This window comes from Pongo abelii, chromosome 19, assembly GCF_028885655.2.
Source record: "Pongo abelii isolate AG06213 chromosome 19, NHGRI_mPonAbe1-v2.0_pri, whole genome shotgun sequence".
Taxonomy (NCBI): Eukaryota; Metazoa; Chordata; class Mammalia; order Primates; family Hominidae; genus Pongo; species Pongo abelii.
Genome location: NC_072004.2, coordinates 51,108,735 through 51,125,821, shown reverse-complemented (window position 1 = coordinate 51,125,821; position 17,087 = coordinate 51,108,735). Strand labels below are relative to the sequence as shown.

Below are 17,087 nucleotides of genomic sequence, written 5' to 3'. Positions count from 1 at the left end.
ATAAAGGTCTTTAGCAGTTAGCCCATTTCACAGCATACATTTCTGATCTCCATGCATAACTAATTCAGGAAATAGATATTGTTATTTAAAATTTGTTTCATATATACTAATATTTTTCACTTGTCTTCTACTCTTAGCCCCCATTTACTGGGGAGAATAGAAAGAAAACAATTGACAACATCCTCAAATGTAAACTCAATTTGCCTCCCTACCTCACACAAGAAGCCAGAGGTCTGCTTAAAAAGGTAAGGTTCTTAAATGGTCACTGACACTGTAAGATTCAATGACTAGGATTTAACTAGATAGAATTTAATGTATATTTTGAATAATATATATGGAACCAAAAGAGTCTTTGAATTTTGAAGGCAAAGTACAGATTTGTTTAACGACTTTCTTTTCATATTCTTTTTTTTAATTTTTTTTTTTTGAGACGGAGTCTCACTCTGTCGCCCAGGCTAGAGTGCAGTGGTGCCATCTTGGCTCACTGCAACCTCAGTCCCCCAGGTCCAAGCAATTCTCCTGCCTCAGCCTCTCGAGTAGCTGGGATTACAGGCGTCCACCACCACGCCCAGCTAATTCTTGTATTTTTAATAGAGACAGGATTTTACCATGTTGGTCAGGCTGGTCTGGAACACCTGACCTCAGGTGATCCACCTGCCTTGGCCTCTCAAAGTGCTGGGATTACAGGCCCTTAAACAATTTTTCAATAGTAATTAGTAAACTATATATTTTTTACTTTTCTTTTTTTTTTTAAATGGAGTCTTACTCTATTGTCCAGGCTGGAGTACAATGGCATGATCTTGGTTCACTGCAACCTCCACCTCCCAGGTTCAAGTGATTCTCCTGCCTCAGTCTCCCTAGTAGCTGGGATTACAGGCATGCCCCATCATGCCTGGCTAATTTTTGTATTTTTAGTAGAGAAGGGGTTTCACCATGTTGGCCAGGCTGGTCTCGAACTCCCAACCTCAGGTGATCCACCTGCCTCAGCCTCCCAAAGTGCTGAGATTATAGGCATGAGCCACCGTGCCCAGCCAATAAACTATATTTTCTCAGGGCAAAGTAGACAAACAAAGTCTAAAAAGGAAAAAAATCAGTTTGACTAAGGTTCTTTATCCTCTTTAAAGCTGCTGAAAAGAAATGCTGCTTCTCATCTGTGAGCTGGTCCTGGGGATGCTGGAGAAGTGCAAGTAGAGATTGGCATGTTTGCTGTTTTGTGGGGAAGATAATGCTAGTTTTATGTATTTCTGAGGGTTATATGTAGTTGCTTATAAGTTTAGCTTATTTTGTGACTTGTAACTTCAAAAAGGTGATTATCAATCCAGCAAAGTCTAGTCCCCTCAACTTTTCTTTCTGCTGTTTTTCCCTAGGCTCATCCATTCTTTAGACACATTAACTGGGAAAAACTTCTGGCTCAAAAGGTGGAGCCCCCTTTTAAACCTCTGTTGGTAAGTATACATGAAAGCGTATAATTGGGTGCAGTGGCTCACGCCTGTAATCCCCAAACTTTAAAGGGCCGAGGTGGGAGGATTGTTTGAAGCCAGGAGTTCAAGACCAGCATAGGCAACGTAACAAGACTCCATCTCTACAAAACATTTAAAAGTTAGCTGGGTGTGGTGGCTTGTGCCTGTAAGTCCCAGCTACTTGCCAGGCTGAGGCAGGAAGATCGCTTGAGATTGTTTTAGAATAAGAAAAATCTCGGCCGGGCGCAGTGGCTCAGGCCTGTAATCCCAGCACTTTGGGAGGCCGAGGCGGGCGGATCACGGGGTCAGGAGATCGAGACCATCCTGGCTAACACAGTGAAACCCCGTCTCTACTAAAAATACAAACAATTAGCCAGGCGCGGTGGTGGGCGCCTGTAGTCCCAGCTGCTCTGGAGGCTGAAGCAGGAGAATGGCGTGAACCCGGGAGGTGGAGCTTGCAGTGAGCCGAGATTGTGCCACTGCACCCCAGCCTGGGCGACAGAGCAAGACTCTGTCTCAAAAAAAAAAAAAAAAAAAAAGAAAGAACTAGTTTACAGTCCCACCAACAGTGTAAAAGTGTTCCTATTTCTCCACATCCTCTCCAGCACCTGTTGTTTCCTGACTTGTTAATGATTGCCATTCTAACTGGTGTGAGATGGTATCTCATTGTGGTTTTGATTTGCATTTCTCTGATGGCCAGTGACGGTGAGCATTTTTTCATGTGTTTTTTGGCTGCATAAATGTCTTCTTTTGAGAAGTGTCTGTTCATGTCCTTCGCCCACTTTTTGATGGGGTTGTTTGTTTTTTTCTTGTAAATTTGTTGGAGTTCATTGTAGATTCTGGATATTAGCCCTTTGTCAGATGAGTAGGTTGTGAAAATTTTCTCCCATTTTGTAGGTTGCCTGTTCACTCTGATGGTAGTTTCTTTTGCTGTGCAGAAGCTCTTTAGTTTAATTAGATCCCATTTGTCAATTTTGGCTTTTGTTGCCATTGCTTTTGGTGTTTTAGACATGAAGTCCTTGCCCATGCCTATGTCCTGAATGGTAATGCCTAGGTTTTCTTCTAGGGTTTTTATGGTTTTAGGTCTAACATTTAAGTCTTTAATCCATCTTGAATTGATTTTTGTATAAGGTGTAAGGAAGGGATCCAGTTTCAGCTTTCTCCATATGGCTAGCCAGTTTTCCCAGCACCATTTATTAAATAGGGAATCCTTTTCCCATTTCTTGTTTTTGTCAGGTTTGTCAAAGATCAGATACTTGTAGATATGTGGCATTATTTCTGACGGCTCTGTTCTGTTCCATTGATCTATATCTCTGTTTTGGTACCAGTACCATGCTGTTTTGGTTACTGTAGCCTTGTAGTATAGTTTGAAGTCAGGTAGTGTGATGCCTCCAGCTTTGTTCTTTTGGCTTAGGATTGACTTGGCGATGCGGGCTCTTTTTTGGTTCCATATGAACTTTAAAGTAGTTTTCTCCAATTCTGTGAAGAAAGTCATTGGTAGCTTGATGGGGATGGCATTGAATCTGTAAATTACCTTGGGAAGGATGGCCATTTTCATGATATTGATTCTTCCTACCCATGAGCGTGGAATGTTCTTCCATTTGTTTGTATCCTCTTTTATTTCCTTGAGCAGTGGTTTGTAGTTCTCCTTGAAGAGGTCTTTCACATCCCTTGTAAGTTGGATTCCTAGGTATTTTATTCTCTTTGAAGCAACTGTGAATGGGAGTTCACTCATGATTTGGCTCTCTGTTTGTCTGTTATTGATGTATAAGAATGCTTGTGATTTTTGCACATTGATTTTGTATCCTGAGACTTTGCTGAAGTTGCTTATCAGCTTAAGGAGATTTTGGGCTGAGACAATGGGCTTTTCTAGATATACTATCATGTCATCTGCAAACAGGGACAATTTGACTTCCTCTTTTCCTAATTGAATACCCTTGATTTCCTTCTCCTGCCTAATTGCCCTGGCCAGAACTTCCAACACCTTGTGGAAGTCAGTGTGGCGATTCCTCAGGGATCTAGAACTAGAAATTCCATTCGACCCAGCCATCCCATTACTGGGTATATACCCAAAGGACTATAAATCATGCTGCTATAAAGACACATGCACACGTATGTTTATTGCCGCATTATTCACAATAGCAAAGACTTGGAACCAACCCAAATGTCCAACAATGATAGACTGGATTAAGAAAATGTGGCACATATACCCCATGGAATACTATGCAGCCATAAAAAATGATGAGTTCGTGTCCTTTGTAGGGATATGGATGAAATTGGAAATCATCATTCTCAGTAAACTATCGCAAGAACAAAAAACCAAACACCGTATATTCTCACTCATAGGTGGGAATTGAACAATGAGAACACATGGACACAGGAAGGGGAACATCACACTTCGGGGACTGTTGTGGGGTGGGGGGAGGGGGGAGGGATAGCATTGGGAGATATACCTAATGCTAGATGATGAGTTGGTGGGTGCAGCGCACCAGCATGGCACATGTATACATATGTAACTTACCTGCACATTGCGCACATGTACCATAAAACCTAAAGTATAATAATAATAATAATAAAAGAAAAAAAAAAAGAAAGAAAGAAAAGAAAAATCTCAGAGCAGACAGAAACATTATTTTTATTAGCAGTTCAAAGATCTCTGGTTTATCCTCTCTTCAGCATCTTTGTTTTTATTTTTTATTTATTTTATTTTATATATATATATATATATATATATATTTTTTTTTTTTTTTCTGAGATGGAGTCTCGCTCTGTCGCCCAGGCTGGAGTGCAGTGGCATGATCTCGGCTCACTGCAAGCTCCGCCTCCCGGGTTCACGCCATTCTCCTGCCTCAGCCTCCCTAGTAGCTGGGACTACAGGCGCCCGCCACCACTCCCGGCTAATTTTTTGTATTTTTAGCAGAGACGGGGTTTCACCGTGTTAGCCAGGATGGTCTCGATTTCCTGACCTCATGATCTGTCCGCCTCGGCCTCCAAAAGTGCTGCGATTACAGGCGTGAGCCACCGTGCCCGGCCTGTTTATTTTATTTTGAGACGAGGTCTCACTCTGTCACTCAGGAAGGAGTGCAGTAGCACGATCACAGTTCAATGCAGCCTTGACCTCCCCAGGCTCAGGTGATTCTCCCACCTCAGCTTCCCGAATATCTGCGACTACAGACATGTGTCACCATACCTGGCTAATTTTTTTGTATTTTTTGTAGAAACGGGGTTTCGCCATGTCGCCCAGGCTGGTCTCGAACTCCTGCACTCAAGTGATCCACCCACCTCAGCCTCTCAAAGTGCTGGGATTACAGGTGTGGGCTTCTGCACCCAGCCAAGCATCTTTTATTTTTGTACTATCTTTTAAAGAACTAAAACCAGTGGCAATTGACTGCATTAGATATTCTTAAGTCAGTTACCTAAGACAATTAAATATTTCAGGTAGTTGGGACTTTTTTTGGTTTGTTTTATTTTGCTTAATTTAACTATTTTAAATATGATTCTCTGGGAATTTTTTCTTCAAAATATAGAATATGTGTGCATTCGTTTGCTAGGCTTGCTGCAACAAAGTACCACAAACCGTGGTTCTTAGAAAACAGAAATTTATTATCTCGTAGATCTGGAGACTAGAAACTCTAGATCACGTTGTTAGAGTTGGTTTCTTTGACTACTGTGAGAAACTGTATGTTCCATGCCTCTCCCCTGGCATCTGGTGGTTTGCTGGTAATCTTTGTCATTCTTTGGCTTGTAGGTGCATCACTCGGATCTCTGCCTTCATGTTCACATGGTGTTCTACCTGTGTGCATATCTGTGGCCAAATTTCCCCTTTTTATAAGGATACCAGGCATATTGGATTAGGGTTCCTCTCTACTCCAGTAGGACCTCATCTTCACTAATTACATCTGCAATAACCCTTTCCAAATAAGGTCACATTCTGAGGAACTAGAGGTTAGAATTTCAACATATGAAATTTTTGGGGGTGGGTAAGGCACACGATTCAACTCATAACAATATGTTTATGAGTAAATGAGTTAGTGTGTTATTGTCTTTCTGCCACCTCAGAATCTGAGAAAACACAGTTTCTTTTTCCATTCTTTGGGCTGTAGGTGGAGAAGGAGGAGGATGATGATGGTGATTATGTTTTGGTCATGGAGCATAATGTGACCCACTTTTAAAAACAATAAACAATTGTAAGGAGGATAACTGTCATACACCTACTGCCCAGCTTAAAAATAATTAGATCATCTTGTTTAAACATAACTGTCATCCCGTCATCACACCTAAGAAGCTGACACTTTCCCCAGTTTTTTTTTCCTCTTTTTTTTTTGAGATAGGGTCTTTCTCTGTTGCCCAGGCTGGAGTGCAGTGGCATGATAGTGGCTCATGGCAGCCTCAACTTCCGAGGCTCAAGGGATCCTCCCATATAGCTGGGACCACAGGGGTGCATCACCACATCCAATTTTTTGAATTTTTCTAGAGATGAGGTCTCCCTGTGTTGCCCCACCTAATTTTTTTTGTTGTTGTTGTTCCATTCTTTTTTTTTTTTTTTCTCCTGTTTGTAAGGATTTAATCAAGGTCTGTATGTAGTTTGGTTACTATGTCTCTTAGGTCTCTTTTCATTTATAGATTCCCCTCTTGATTTATTGAAGAAACGGGGTCATTTGTCCTGTAGAATTCTCAAATTTTGATTTTGCTGATATTATCCCCAGAGTATCATTGACTATGTTCATCTGTTCCCCAAATTTGCAAAAACTGGTAGTTAAATTTAGGTGGTTGATCTGATTCAGATTAAACTCTCAATATTGCATATGCTTTGATCAGGAGGCATAATGTGTACTTGTGTGTGTGTATGTGTGTTTTTTTTAGTTATGTTCGTGGTCACTGTCTGTGTCAGGATTTCACTACCAGGGTAATTTGGCAATGTCTGGAGACACACTGATTGTCACAGCTTGCGGGAGGGAATGCTATAGGTACCTTCAGGGGTAAGAGTCAGCACAGCACAGCCCCCTACAGCAAAGTGTTAATAGGCCTAAGATGTCAGTAGCCCTGAGGTTGAGAAACTCTGGCCTACTTTTATAATTTCATCAGGTGTTTGTGAAATGGTCTTATTCTGTTATTTCTTCTTTCTTTGTTAGCTGGAATTCTTTCATAAAGAGAAATTCTTTGATCAGTTAGTTACCCAAGGTACAGTTCATACAGGAAAGGCAGGATGTATGTTTGATTCTTTCCTAGTTTTCAAAATAATGAATTAGCTCCCTAGCATCTTCCAAAATTGACCAATGAACCTTGTGTGTGTGTTTTTTTCTTTTTTAGTATGTTATGAACTTACACGTTTTAACATATTTGTGTTTCATTTCATTGCAGTTATTTTTATTTATTCATTTATTGTTTTGAGGCAGGGTCTTACTCTGTCACCCAAGCTGTAGTGCAGTGGTATAATCTCTGCCCACTGCAGCCTTGACGTCCCGGCCTCCAGCAATCCTTCCACCTCACCCTCTTGAGTAGCTGGGACCACAGGTACACCACCATACCCAGCTAATTTTTGTGTTTCTGGTAGAGACGGGGTTTTGCCATGTTCACCAGGCTGGTCTTCAAATCCTGAGCACAAAAGCAATCCACCTGCCTCTGCCTCCCCAAAGTGTTGGGATGATAGGCGTGAGCCACCGCACCTGGCAGTTATTTTTATTGATGCTCATTTTTTCCCTTCGTTGAATGCTGGGTGCAGTGAATGCTGGGTGCATCTTCATGTTGGGTTCTGAGTCCTTTTGACATGAGCACATTGTCTGGTGTTGTACGAGACAGCAAAATAAGGAAACTGGTGTTCTATGCTTACCTTGTACATTTTCCCCACACTTGGAATCAGCCATTCCTCCAGGGAGTGCAGGTTCACAGTCTGGGCTCCAAGAGAATTATAAGGTCAGTGTGGTCATCTTTTTCTATTAAGTCAGATATTCTAAATTATTATTTACTTCCCACATTTGGCCCAAGAGTCTAACCAGATATTTTGGGAAACAGAGAAGGAATTAAATAAATAAATCTCATGGTTACAACTGAAGTGACAACTATACTTTCACAAGGAAATATAGCATAACCCATGCGGAATAGAAAATTATTTTTGCTCCTTTAGATTTCTAAAGGAATGAAATAAGCTGCGGGAAGAAATTTTAACTGGAGCATCTTACCAGTATTATTCATGTTTTAACTCTGCTTCAGTAGTTTTTCAGGTTTATTACAAACCTGCAGTAGCCAACTGAATTAATTATCTCTAAACAGGGATTTAGCCAGTGGACTAGGCACACTGAAGCTTTGTGAGAGGGGAAATTGATATTCACATTTTTTCCAGCTTGTTTTGTGCTCGATGTATTCTTTTTTTTTTTTTTTTTAATTGAGACAGACTCTCACACTGTCACCTGGGCTGGTGTGCAGTGGCATGATCTCTGCTTGCTGCAAGCTCTGCCTCCCAGGTTCAAGCAATTCCCCTGCCTCAGCCTCCCGAGTAGCTAGGATTACAGGCGCCCGCCACCACGCCCGGCTGATGTTTTGTATTTTTAGTAGAGAGGGGGTTTTGCTATATTGGCCAGGCTGGTCTCGAACTCCTGACCTCATGATCTGCCCGCCTCAGCCTCCCAAAGTGCTGGGATTACAGGCGTAAGCCACCATGCCTAGTTGATATATTCACAGTTTTAATAGGAATAACAGTGTACTAAAATCTATTTTAGTGCATGTTTAAGATTTGAAGATGTAATTTGACTCAGTACTTTCCACTTGCATTTTTTTCTTCATTCTGTGCCTGCTAAGACTATTCTAATACTTTATTATAGTTAAACCCTGCGAAAAGAGCTCCCAGAGCTTACAGTGCATTTGATTGATGTCATATAGACTATTCATTATTTTCTAAATTATTTTGTTTGTATAAAGCAATCTGAAGAGGATGTAAGTCAGTTTGATTCCAAGTTTACACGTCAGACACCTGTCGACAGCCCAGATGACGCAGCTCTCAGTGAAAGTGCCAATCAGGTCTTTCTGGTAAGTGAAAGAATTTCCATGTAGTCATGGGAAATTTTAAGTATGAGGATGGGCTCTTCGATAAGTAAATTCAGTTTGCTTGCTTTGCAGCTCCGTAGGTCACCTGGCCCACTTTTTTTTTTTTTTAAATAAGCCATGCTCTTATAACTTATTGATACCTACAAAATTGATTTTCATAATCCAACATTTTATTTTAGCAATTAGAGTGGGAATGTACAATTCTTTGAAGAGTATGATTCCCTTTTTCAGTTGGGCCACAGACTTAAAATGATGTTTGGCTTAGCATCTCAACCAAAAATTAAGTTATAGCAGTGGGAGAGAAAAACCTCACTAACTACATGTATTTTATTCCTGAAAGAGCTATAGATTTTTGGTACCTTTTTAATTTTTTTTCTTTTGAGACAGGGTCTCACCTTGTAGCCCAGGCTGGGTGTAGGGTGTAGTGGTGTGATCACAGTTCACTGCAGCCTTGACCTCCCAGGCTGAAGTGATCCACCCATTTCAGCCCCGTGAGTACCTGGACTACAGGTGTGTGCCACATCCAGCTAATTTTTTATTTTTTTGTAGAGACAGAGTCTCACTATTTTACTCCTGGAGTCAAGCTATCTTCCCGCCTCGGCTTCCCAAAGTGCCAAAATTATAGGCATGAGCCATCATTCCTGGCCCTATTTTTGGTGCTCTTAACATAAGTAGGGGATTTTTTTTTTTTTTTTTTTTTGAGACTGAGTCTCAGTCTGTCATCAGGCTAGAGTGCAGTAGCGCGATCTCAGCTCACTGCAACCTCTGCCTCCTGGGTTCAAGTGATTGTCCTGCCTCAGCCCCCTGAGTAGCTGGGACTACAGGCGCCTGCCACCATGCCCAGTTAATTTTTGTATTTTTAGTAGAGACAGGGCTTCAGTTGGCCGGGATGGTCTCAATTTCTTGACCTTATGATCCACCCGCCTTGGCCTCCCAAAGTGCTGGGATTATAGGCATGAGCCACCGCGCCCAGCCAAGTAGGGGATTTTTTAAAACTAATTGTGAATATTTGACACCAAATTATATTGGTTCATATGTAATAGTGAATTCTCATTGTAGAAATATCTGTATAGATTTATAGCTTGTCTCCTCAGAAAAGTAAAGGTTTTAGATATTGGCCAACAGAAATGATGGATTTATATCAGATGACCATCAATGCATACATACTATTTTGCTTAAATATCATATATGTTTATTTTATTACTGTACTTATATGTCACATGAACCATTATCTCATTTTGTATCCTTTTTTTTCTTTTGTCATTCCTTTTTGGACTACCTCTAGGGAGAATAGAATATGGGGACAACAATTGTTTGGGAGTGTTTTTTTCCCTCTTTTTGAGTTCACTGGATTTGTCACTAACTTAATTCTATGCTTTTCTTCCCCACACTGCTCACTACGTAACACAAGTAGTGTTGTATCTTACGGGATGTGAAATAAGCTCTAAAGTTAGCATGGGGTTGGGACATGGTGGCTCATGCCTATAACCTTGAGGTCAGGAGTTCGAGACCAGCCTGGCCCACATGGTGAAACCCCATCTCTACCAAAAATACAAAAATTAGCCGGGTGTGGTGGCATGTACCTGTGGTACCAACTACTTAGGAGGCTGAGGCAGGAGAATGACTTGAACCCGAGAGGCAGAGGTTGCAGGAGCCAAGATCATGCCACTGCACTCCAGCCTGGGTGACAGAGTGAGTGAGACTCTGTATCAAAAAAAAATTAATTAAAAAAAATAAAGTTAGCATGGAATGCAAAAGTTGTGTATAGTACAGTATGGTTTCAAGTAAACAACACTGAATAGTAATAATCCTATAAATTAGTAATATAGAGCATGTAGGCAAAATATAATCTTACAGTATTAATTACATAAGAGATAAAAGATGAGTGAGTGCATGTATGTTTTTAAATTCAAGTTTGATGTGTGCGTGATCAAAGTTACGGCATCTCTGTTAGTAAAATCTTAGGTTCAGTTAGGGAAGTGAGCATGAATCACTTTAATTTTGGCTTTTTTTCTCTCTCATGTATTACTGATGTGGAATTTATAGCTTTGATTTAACATAGAGACCTTTTTGTCAATTGAACATTGCAGAATTTCAACTTATGTGAAAGTATTTCCCCCACAAAATAGAAGCATTTTATTTAGCTACCAAGAAATCCAAAGTTGTGGTGGTAAACGTGAGATATTGAAGCTTTCATTGCCAGTTAAAGTATTGCTGAGCTTTTCACAATTACTTAAATTGGCTATAACTGATGAACAGAGCAACTCATGTGTTAGGTTGTAGCCAGAATTCTGTACATAAAGTGGGTCTCTTTAAACATTAGTTAAAAAAATAGGCCGGGCACAGTGGCTCATGCCTGTAATCCCAGCACTTTGAGAGGCTGAAGTGGGTGGATCACAAGGTCAGGAGTTCCGGAACAGCCTGGCCAATATGGTGAAACCCCATCTCTACTAAAAATACAAATATTAGCCAAGTGTGGTGGCACACACCTGTAATTCCATCTACTCGGGAGGCTGAGGCAGGAGAATCACTTGAAACTGGGAGGTGGCAGTTGCAGTGAGCCAAGATCATGCCAATGCACTCCAGCCTGAGCAACAGAGTGAGACTCTGTCTCAAAAAAAAAAAAAAAAAAAAATCCACATACATAAGAAGAGAATATGCATTACAAAAATCAGCAGAGCCTCACATTCAAGGATTTTCTACACAAGAAACCATTCCTAAAATATGTGCTTGGAATTACTAAGGTTTCTCTTGCAAACATTTTAATAACACCTCATTCTTTAGGGGTATGGTTATATATGTCATGTTATTAGATCTTTACAGCAACTCTCCTGGGTAAAGCGTTATTACTAGGTCATTTTATAGAAGGAAAAATAATCAGTACTTTTTTTTGCTTTACTTCAGTAGCTATTGCCTCCTTCAATTTGACATTTCAATCCTGGCATATAGTGGGGGGCTCAACAAATATTTGTTGGAGGAATGCCATTTAAAATACAATGATTGGATAGGAGAATATTTGAGGGCATTAGCATTTTTTAAACGCCAAAAAAATTACAATTGGACTTATGAGATTTTGATTTTTTTGTATATTTTCTTTTAAAAAATAAGCTTCTCTAGGCTGGACTTGCTGGCTCATGCCTGTAATCCCAGAAGTTTGGGAGGCTGAGGCAGGTGGAACACCTGAGGTCAGGAGTTTGAGACCAGCCTGGCCAACATGGTGAAAACCCGTCTCTACTAAAAATACAAAATTTAGCTGGCTGTTGTGGCACACACCTGTAATCCCAGCTACTAGGGAGGCTGAGGCAGGAAAATCGCTTGAACCCAGGAGGCGGATGTTGCAGTGAGCCGAGATCACACCACTGCACTCCAGCCTGGGTGACAGAGCAAGACTCTGTCTCAAAAATAAATAAATAAAGCATATAAATAAATAAATAAGCTTCTCTTTTGGCTTCTTCCAATGTAGTCTCTTTGAGTAGGAAGAAATTGCTATGATTTAAACTAACAAATTCTTTTTTTTTTTTTTTGAGATGGAGTCTCACTCTTATTGCCCAGGCTGGAGTTCAGTGGCGTGAACTTGGCTCACTGCAACCTGTGCTGCCTGGGTTCAAGTAATTCTCCTGCCTCAGCCTCCCAAGTAGCTGGGATTACAGGTGCCTGCCATCCCACCTGGCTAATTTTTGTAGTTTTAGTACAGATGGGGTGTCACCATCTTGGCCAGGCTGGTCTTGAACTCCTGGTCTCAATCTGCTGACCTATATCCACCCGCCTCGGCTTCCCAAAGTGCTGGGATTACAGGTGTGAGCCATTACGCCCGGCCGACAGGTAAATTCTTATATCAAAAACCTGAGTTAGACTTGGTCCCTGGAGCTGTTTTCCATCTCTAAAAAGATGATGTCAAGCTATCATGTATAATAAATAACAACTCAATTGACCACATATTTTCCTTTAAGCCTAATGATGAAATAATATTATAATGAAATACTTAGAAGTTTTAAGGGAAAAAATCCCTTAGGTCATTAAATTAAAATTTAAACCAAAACAATAACTTCACTGTTTTAGGATGAAATTGGCATATGAAAGGTTTGATAGTGAACGACAGTAAGATTAACCTACTACAGCATTTGCCTTTAGCTTTTACTGAGTAATACCTGAAGCTATCATAAATGTGCAAATGAAGATATTATTTATTGTATTACTGCTGAGATTAATATTGTCTTTTTCAGATTTCTAAAACATTACAAAAAATGCACACATGAGGGCGCTCTCATCAGCCAGATATGGAGACGGTAGGCATTTCTTGACTGTTAAGTCAAAACTAGTTCTATACTTTTACTGATGGAAAAATCAAGGTCCACCAAAGAGGTTATGATTCTACATGAGTTATTCTCTAGAGGAAATAAATTGGATATTAGAATTTTAAAAAGATTGAACAGAAATCCCTGTCAGTGAATTTATGCTGGAGAATTTTGACTCTTATCTCAGCAACTCCTTATCGAAAATCTTTACCCATGCCATGATATAATTTATCTTCAATATTAAATGAGCTTGATAATAGTGTTTATAAGATGTAGGAGAAACAGTTAATTAGAATATTTATTTTTATGAACTTTTGCTCTATAAAATTATAAAATGTTAATTGTGCTTCATTTATTTTTTATTTTTTTATTTTTTTTTGACATGGAGTCTCGCTGCGTCACCCAGGCGGCAGTGCAGTGGCGTGATCTCAGCTCACTGCAACCTCTGCCTCCCAGGTTCAAGTGATTCTCCTGCCTCAGCCTCCCAAGTAGCTGGGACTACAGGCACGTGCCACCATGCCTGGCTAATTTTGGTATTTTCAGTAGAGACGGGGTTTTGCCATGTTGGCCAGGGTGGTCTCGAACTCCTGACCTCAAGTGATCTGCCCGCCTTGGCCTCCCAAAGTGCTAGGATTACAGGTGTGAGCCACCAACACCTGGCCCATTTATACTTAAGGCTGATTCTCAACTGATTTGGGTAAAATCCTTAGTCTTTCCCCATCTCTGACATAATTCCTAGTTTGTCCTTTGGCTTTCCTGTATATATAAAGCTACCAGGCTGCTTGCAGATTTTCCAGGGAAGAAGTCCCATAAACACTCACAAAGATTTTATTAGGGAGAAGCTATGATGGGCATATAGAATGTAGATTTTTTTAATTTAAAAATCAGTATGGGCCGGGCGCAGTGGCTCACACCTGTAATCCCAGCACTTTGGGAGGCCGAGGTGGGCAGATCACGAGGTCAGCAGATCGAGACCATCCTGGCTAACACGGTGAAATCCCGTCTCTACTAAAAATACAAAAAATTAGCTGGGCACAGTGGCAGGCGCCTGTAGTCCCAGCTACTCCGGAGGCTGAGGAAGGAGAATGGCGTGAACCCGGGAGGCGGAGCTTGCAGTCAGCGGAGATCACACCACTGCACTCCAGTCTGGGCGACAGGGAAGACTGGATCTCAAAAAAAAAAAAAAAAAATCTGTATGTAGAGCTGGGCACGGTGGTGTGTGCTTATTAGCCCAGCCACTGGGGAGGCTGAGGCAGGAGAAGCCCTTGAGCCCAAGAGTTCAAGACTAGCCTGGGCAACACAGTGAGACCCTCATCTCAAAAAATGTAAAATAAAATAAAGTATTGCAATATTTATTATATAGGCAAATTTTTTTCAACTTAAGTACTACCCTCATCAAGGGAAGATTTGTTTGATTAGATCCCCACACAGGCTGGCCACTTCCTCATTTCTACTTTTTCTTTTCTTTTTGAGATGGAGTTTTGCTCTTGTTGCCCAGGCCGGAGTGCAATGGTGCGATCTTGGCTCACTGCAGCCTCCTCCTCCCGGGTTCAAGCTACTCTCCTGCCTCAGCCTCCCGAGTAGCTGGGATTATGGGCACCTGCCGCCACACCAGGCTAATGTTTGTATTTTTAGTAGAGACAGGGTTCACCATGTTGGCCAGGTTGGTCTCAAACTCTTGAGTTCAAGCGATCTACCTGCCTCGGCCTCACAAAGTGTTGGAATTACAGGTGTGAGCCACCGCGCCCAGCCTCATTTCTACTTTTTCAAAGAAGTCAATTTTCTTTAAAAAATAAACTCTTTTGGCCACGCGGTGGCTCATTCCTGCAACCCTAGCACTTTGGGAAGCAGAGGCAGACGGATCGCTTGAACTCAGGAGTTCAAGACCAGCCTGGCCAACATGGTGAAACCCTGTCTCTACAAAAAATTAGCTGGATGCAGTGGCATGTGCCTGTAGTCCCAGCTACTCGGGAGGCTGAGGCAAGAGAATCACTTAAGTCCAGGAGGCAGAAGTTGCAGTGAACTGAGATCATGCCATTGCACTCCAGCCTGGCTGATGGGAGTGAAACCCTGTCCCAGATAGAGAAATAAATAAACTCTTATTTTAAAAAAAAAGCAAATCATGAAACAAAACAAAACCCAGGGCTCTGAATGAAAGATCTCTCCTTTAGGGGGCTAGGTGATGGAAAAGAAAATATATCATGAATTTCATGTTCTCAGGTTGTCTTCATTAATGACATATGTATATATATTTCCATTGAAGACATAGATATGCCTTTGATCACCTACATTTGTTTGTATTTTGAGTCATAAATTAAGGCATTTCCTGTTCAGAAAGCACCTGACAATCTTATGATAAAAAACATGGAGTTTTAAAATCACAAATGCAAATAACAAGCTGGGCACAGTGGCTCATGCCTGTAATCTTAGCTCTTTGGGAGACCAAGGTGGGTAGAGTGTTTGAGTTCAAGAGTTTGAGACCAGCCTGGGTACAATGGAGTAATCCTGTCTTTACAAAAAATAAAAAATTAGTGGGGCACGGTGGCATGTGCCTGTAGTCCCAGATACTCAGGAGGCTAAGGTGGGAGGAGCGCTTGAGCCCAGGACGTCGAGGCTTCTGTGAGCTGTGGTCGCACCACTGCACTCCAGCCTGGGTGACAGAGTGAGACCCTATCTCAAAAAAAAGGAGTGGAAATAACAGATGACCTTACAAACATCAAAAGTTACATCTTTATTTGTAATGTTTTGTCTATATTTACCGAAATATATTAGACAAGTAAAAAATGTAACAGTATGCATATGGCTTTAACTTGGCCCTGCCCAGTACTCTGCCCTCATCTCTTTTCCTTCCCACTGAGTCCTTCCACATTAGCCACACCACAGCAAACCTGACAAGCTTCTGCCTGAAATAGCACCATTGCACTTCTCTTCCCTCTGCCTGAAACATTCTTTTTTTTTTTTTTTTATGAGATGGAGTCTCACTCTCTCGCCAGACTGGAGTGCAACGGCACGATCTCAGCTCACTGCAACCTCCACCTCCCTGGTTCAAGCAATTCTCCTGCCTCAGCCTCCCGAGTAGCTGGGATTACAGGTATGTGCCACCATGCCCAGCTAATTTTGTATTTTTTGTAGAGATGGGGTTTCTACATGCTGGTCAGGCTAGTCTTGAACTCCTGACCGCAGGTGATCTGCCCGCCTTGGCCTCCCAAAGTGCTGGGATTACAGGCGTGAGCCCCTGAGCCTGGCCACCACAATCAATTTTAGAATATTTTCATTTCTCCCAAAAAAGAAATCCCATACCTATGAGCAGTCACTCCCCATTTCCTCCATCCCTCAGTCCTAGGCAACCGCTAATTTACTTTCTTTTAGGATAGGATTTGCATACTTGGACATTTCATATAAATGGAACCACACAATTTGTGGTCTTTTGTGACTGGCTTCTTTCAAGTAACCTAATGTTTTCAAGGTTCATTCATGTTATAGCATGTGTCAGTACTTCTTTCCTTTTGTTTTTTTATGGCTCAATAATATTCCATTGTAGGAATATAATACATTTCATTTATCTGTTTTATCACTTTCTTTTTTTTTTTAAATGGAGTCTCAGTCTGTCATTCAGGCTGGAGTACGGTGGTGTGATCTTGGCTCACTGCAGCATCCGCCTCCTGGATTCAAGCTGTTCACCTGCCTCAGCCTCCCAAGTAGCTGGGATTACAGGCACGTATACCATGTCCCGCTAATTTTTGTATTTTTAGTAGAGATCACATTTCACTATGCTGGCCAGGCTGGTCTCGAACTCCTGAGCTCAAGCGATCCTCCTGCCTTGGCCTCCCAAAGTGTTGGGAGCCACCACGCCCAGCTGTCTCCACTTTTTGATTATTATGAATAATGCTGCTATGAACATTCACGTATAAGTTTTTGTGTGGACATATATTTTCATTTCCCTTGGGAATATGATGAAGCCTGGCATTGCCAGATCATATGATAACTCTATGTTTAAACTTTGAAGGAACTGCCAGACTATTTCCAAAGCAGTTCCAACTTCATTGCAAAGCATTTTACATTCCCTCCAGCAACATATGAGTGTTTCAATTTTTCCACATTCTCTCGAACACTTGTTATTATCTGTCGTTTTATTATGGCCATTCTTGTGAGTGTGAAGTGGTATCTTCACGTGGTTTGGATTTGCACTTCCCTTATGGCTAACGATGTTTCTATGGTTTGAATGTTTGTGTCCTCCAAAATTCATGTTATAACCGAAGACCTAATGTGATGATGTTAAGAAGTGAGGCCT

At 41.2% G+C, this 17,087-nt stretch overlaps 1 protein-coding gene across 16 annotated transcripts in view; it reads left to right on the top strand.

The window, feature by feature from the left end:
- Positions 1–17,087, top strand: part of LOC112131566 (ribosomal protein S6 kinase beta-1-like) — a 252,973-nt gene that overhangs the window by 225,339 nt on the left and 10,547 nt on the right. For 9 of the 16 annotated variants that reach the window (XM_063718655.1, XM_063718653.1, XM_063718654.1 and 6 more), the window contains 5 exons: positions 138–245; positions 1,368–1,445; positions 8,376–8,483; positions 15,790–15,887; positions 16,395–16,510. In XM_063718655.1, the coding sequence (XP_063574725.1) occupies positions 138–245; positions 1,368–1,445; positions 8,376–8,483; positions 15,790–15,887; positions 16,395–16,510 (508 nt within the window). Of the gene's footprint in view, positions 1–137; positions 246–1,367; positions 1,446–8,375; positions 8,484–12,724; positions 12,788–15,766; positions 15,888–16,394; positions 16,511–17,087 lie in introns of those variants that run through there. The other 7 variants (XR_010138269.1, XR_010138268.1, XM_063718656.1 and 4 more) reach the window with 7 other exon arrangements.